Source organism: Artemia franciscana, chromosome 1 (genome assembly GCF_032884065.1).
Source record: "Artemia franciscana chromosome 1, ASM3288406v1, whole genome shotgun sequence".
NCBI classification, from domain to species: Eukaryota; Metazoa; Arthropoda; class Branchiopoda; order Anostraca; family Artemiidae; genus Artemia; species Artemia franciscana.
The window spans coordinates 59,469,898-59,472,403 of NC_088863.1; the positions used below are offsets into that span (position 1 = coordinate 59,469,898).

The following is a 2,506-nucleotide window of genomic DNA, read 5'->3' on the forward strand; positions in this document are numbered from 1 at the left end:
TGTGGAATGACGGGATAAGGCACTTGTGGAATCCGGGGAGAGGGCCCTTGTTAAACAGATTGAGGGGATAGTACTCCTGCATCTCTTAGAAAACATTTCTTATTACGTAACTTGCAGCAGCATCTCTTAGAAAACATTTCCCCCCTATGACGTAACAGACACCTGTATCGTTAGAAAATAAATAAACCTGCATCTTGAGGGAATCACCGCTCAACTTAAATCATAAAAGGAAGAAATGAGTAGCGACTGTGGGTCTCATAAAAGCAGAGAGGCATCACTACTGATGCATTTCCCTATGACGTAACAGAAACCTGCATCATTAGAAAATCAATAAACCTGCATCTTGAGGGAATCGCCGCTCAACTTAAATCATAAAAGGAAGAAATGAGTAGCGACTGTGGGTCTCATAAAAGCAGAGAAAAATCACTACTGATGCAAACATAAATAAAATATGGTACAGTAGCAGCATTTTATGCTTAATATCAGTAATAATAACCATCCTAATTTAAAGAAAAATATTAGGATGCGCAGGTGCCCATGTCTCACTGTTAATTACAAATCACAAGCAGCCCAGTGACGCTTTTCAAAACTTTCATTCTAATACTGTCACATAACAATCGTTTCCTTATTACAACAATTTTGACATAAGAAATGAAGCCATATTGAGTTTCAGATTCTTAGGTTTAAGTAAAGATTATGGATTGAACACCAAATTTCTTGCAAGGGACAATTTTATAGTTTACATTTCAGCTTATTTTTAGTTTCATTTTCGTTTGATGCTCAGTTTAGGAGCTGATATGTATCTGATAGTATACTTAGCATACAAATAGTATAAGGAGCTCATAAGCATACTCGGGCAATAGCGAAATCAAATAAAAGCTTGGATGGCTAATGCTTGCAAAAAGGTGATTTCGTATAGAATATGAACAAAATTTAAAAATCACTGTTTCATCCAGTTTTTTTTTCACTCCATTCCGTTCATTTAATTCTGCTGCTGAAAATTCACGTTCCAATTATAGATACAGTAACCATATTACTGCAACAGTTTTGATTTCATACCCTTCACTTTTTCTTTTCTTGTTAACGACAGTTCCCAAATATTTGTTTTTTGTAGTCCTACGACTCAGTGCTGAGGGGCTACCGATCCCTTTTCGTGAATCAACTGATCATGCAGCCTGAATCCAAGAAGAAAGCGACAAACATATTTCAAAGCCACTGGAATCCCTTGTATATTGAAAAAAACTTCGTAAATTATTTGTGTTTTATAGCATGCAAAACATTGTCAATTCTTAAGTTATCTTTAAACAAAATGAGTGACAGAACGATCTATTTCATATGTTTTTTCGTTAAAAAGATTGATTTGATTCCATTAGTGTTTTTTTTATGAAACCGTCACTATTTTTTTTTTTTTTTTTAGCCAATCACCGTGTTTCACTAATACAGCTAATCATGTTATGAAGGACAGAGACAAAGAGGCAAAATAACCCCTTATTTTTGCCCTTATTTGTATCAACCTATTGTTCAAGGGGACATCCAGCATTTTTTTAGGGGGGGGGGGGGAATGCAATAAAAAAAACTTTAAGCATCATAAATTTGTATAAATGAGTTTTGTGTTCCCTAAGGTGAAAATTGTATATTCACTTTCCAAAAGGTAAATTCAATTATTTTGAAGATGCTCTAATTTTTTAGACTAACTACTATAATTACCATGGTTGGAGCACCATACAACCTTGTTTCATTGTAAAAATTTGTAAGTATCTTGACATTGTCGTTATCCAAAATGTTAAATAAATATACTAATAATTAACCCCTAATTTGGCTGGTTGTGAGTTTTACCGCTGACGGACACTTTTAGGAAGAGTAATGGAGTAAAGAAATCTGACAATTGAAAAGCCAGCCGAGATTTGTAATTTAGAATAGCTTCAAGGCTATGGATGAATCAGAAGAAGAAAATGATGAGAAAAATCTGCATGAATCTTTTCGCACTGAGTAACTTAACCCCAGATTTGACAAATTGATGTTATGAGTCATACATGAAGCCCCTAATCTAACATTCAACATTGCTTTCAAATTACAGTTTGCTTGGTTAAAAAAAAATTATACAAATACAAATTGCTCACTAGGCTATAAAGTATTCAAAGGGACAATTCCTTACTTCCAAAACTTCGAAAGAATCAATCTATTTATCTATTTCTAACATATAACTGTACAATTATATCCGGTAATTTCCATTTGAACACATGAACTTACATAATATCTGATAGGGTACTACCCTAAGCTACATCCTTGGTGGCATAAGGATTGGGGTTAGCTGGAGGATTTGACTTACCAGAGTTAACATGAATTTTTCCACTGCCCAATAATGTAGCTCCTTCAATAACTAAGTGTGAGCACAAGCAAGGTTCAGTCGAAACCAATGGTTCATAGCCCGAATAATAGCATAGTAAAACTTTTGAGCCAAAATTAGGTTGACAGGAATATTGACCATTTTCTGTTTCATTGGAAC

The 2,506-nt window shown here is 34.4% G+C and overlaps 1 protein-coding gene across 1 annotated transcript in view; it reads right to left on the reverse strand.

Annotated features, from left to right (window-relative positions):
- Window positions 1-2,506, reverse strand: part of LOC136032061 (uncharacterized) — an 80,417-nt gene that overhangs the window by 59,129 nt on the left and 18,782 nt on the right. The window contains exon 3 of the mRNA XM_065712179.1: window positions 2,330-2,504. Within this exon, the coding sequence (XP_065568251.1) occupies window positions 2,330-2,504 (175 nt within the window). The remainder of the gene's footprint in view (window positions 1-2,329; window positions 2,505-2,506) is intronic.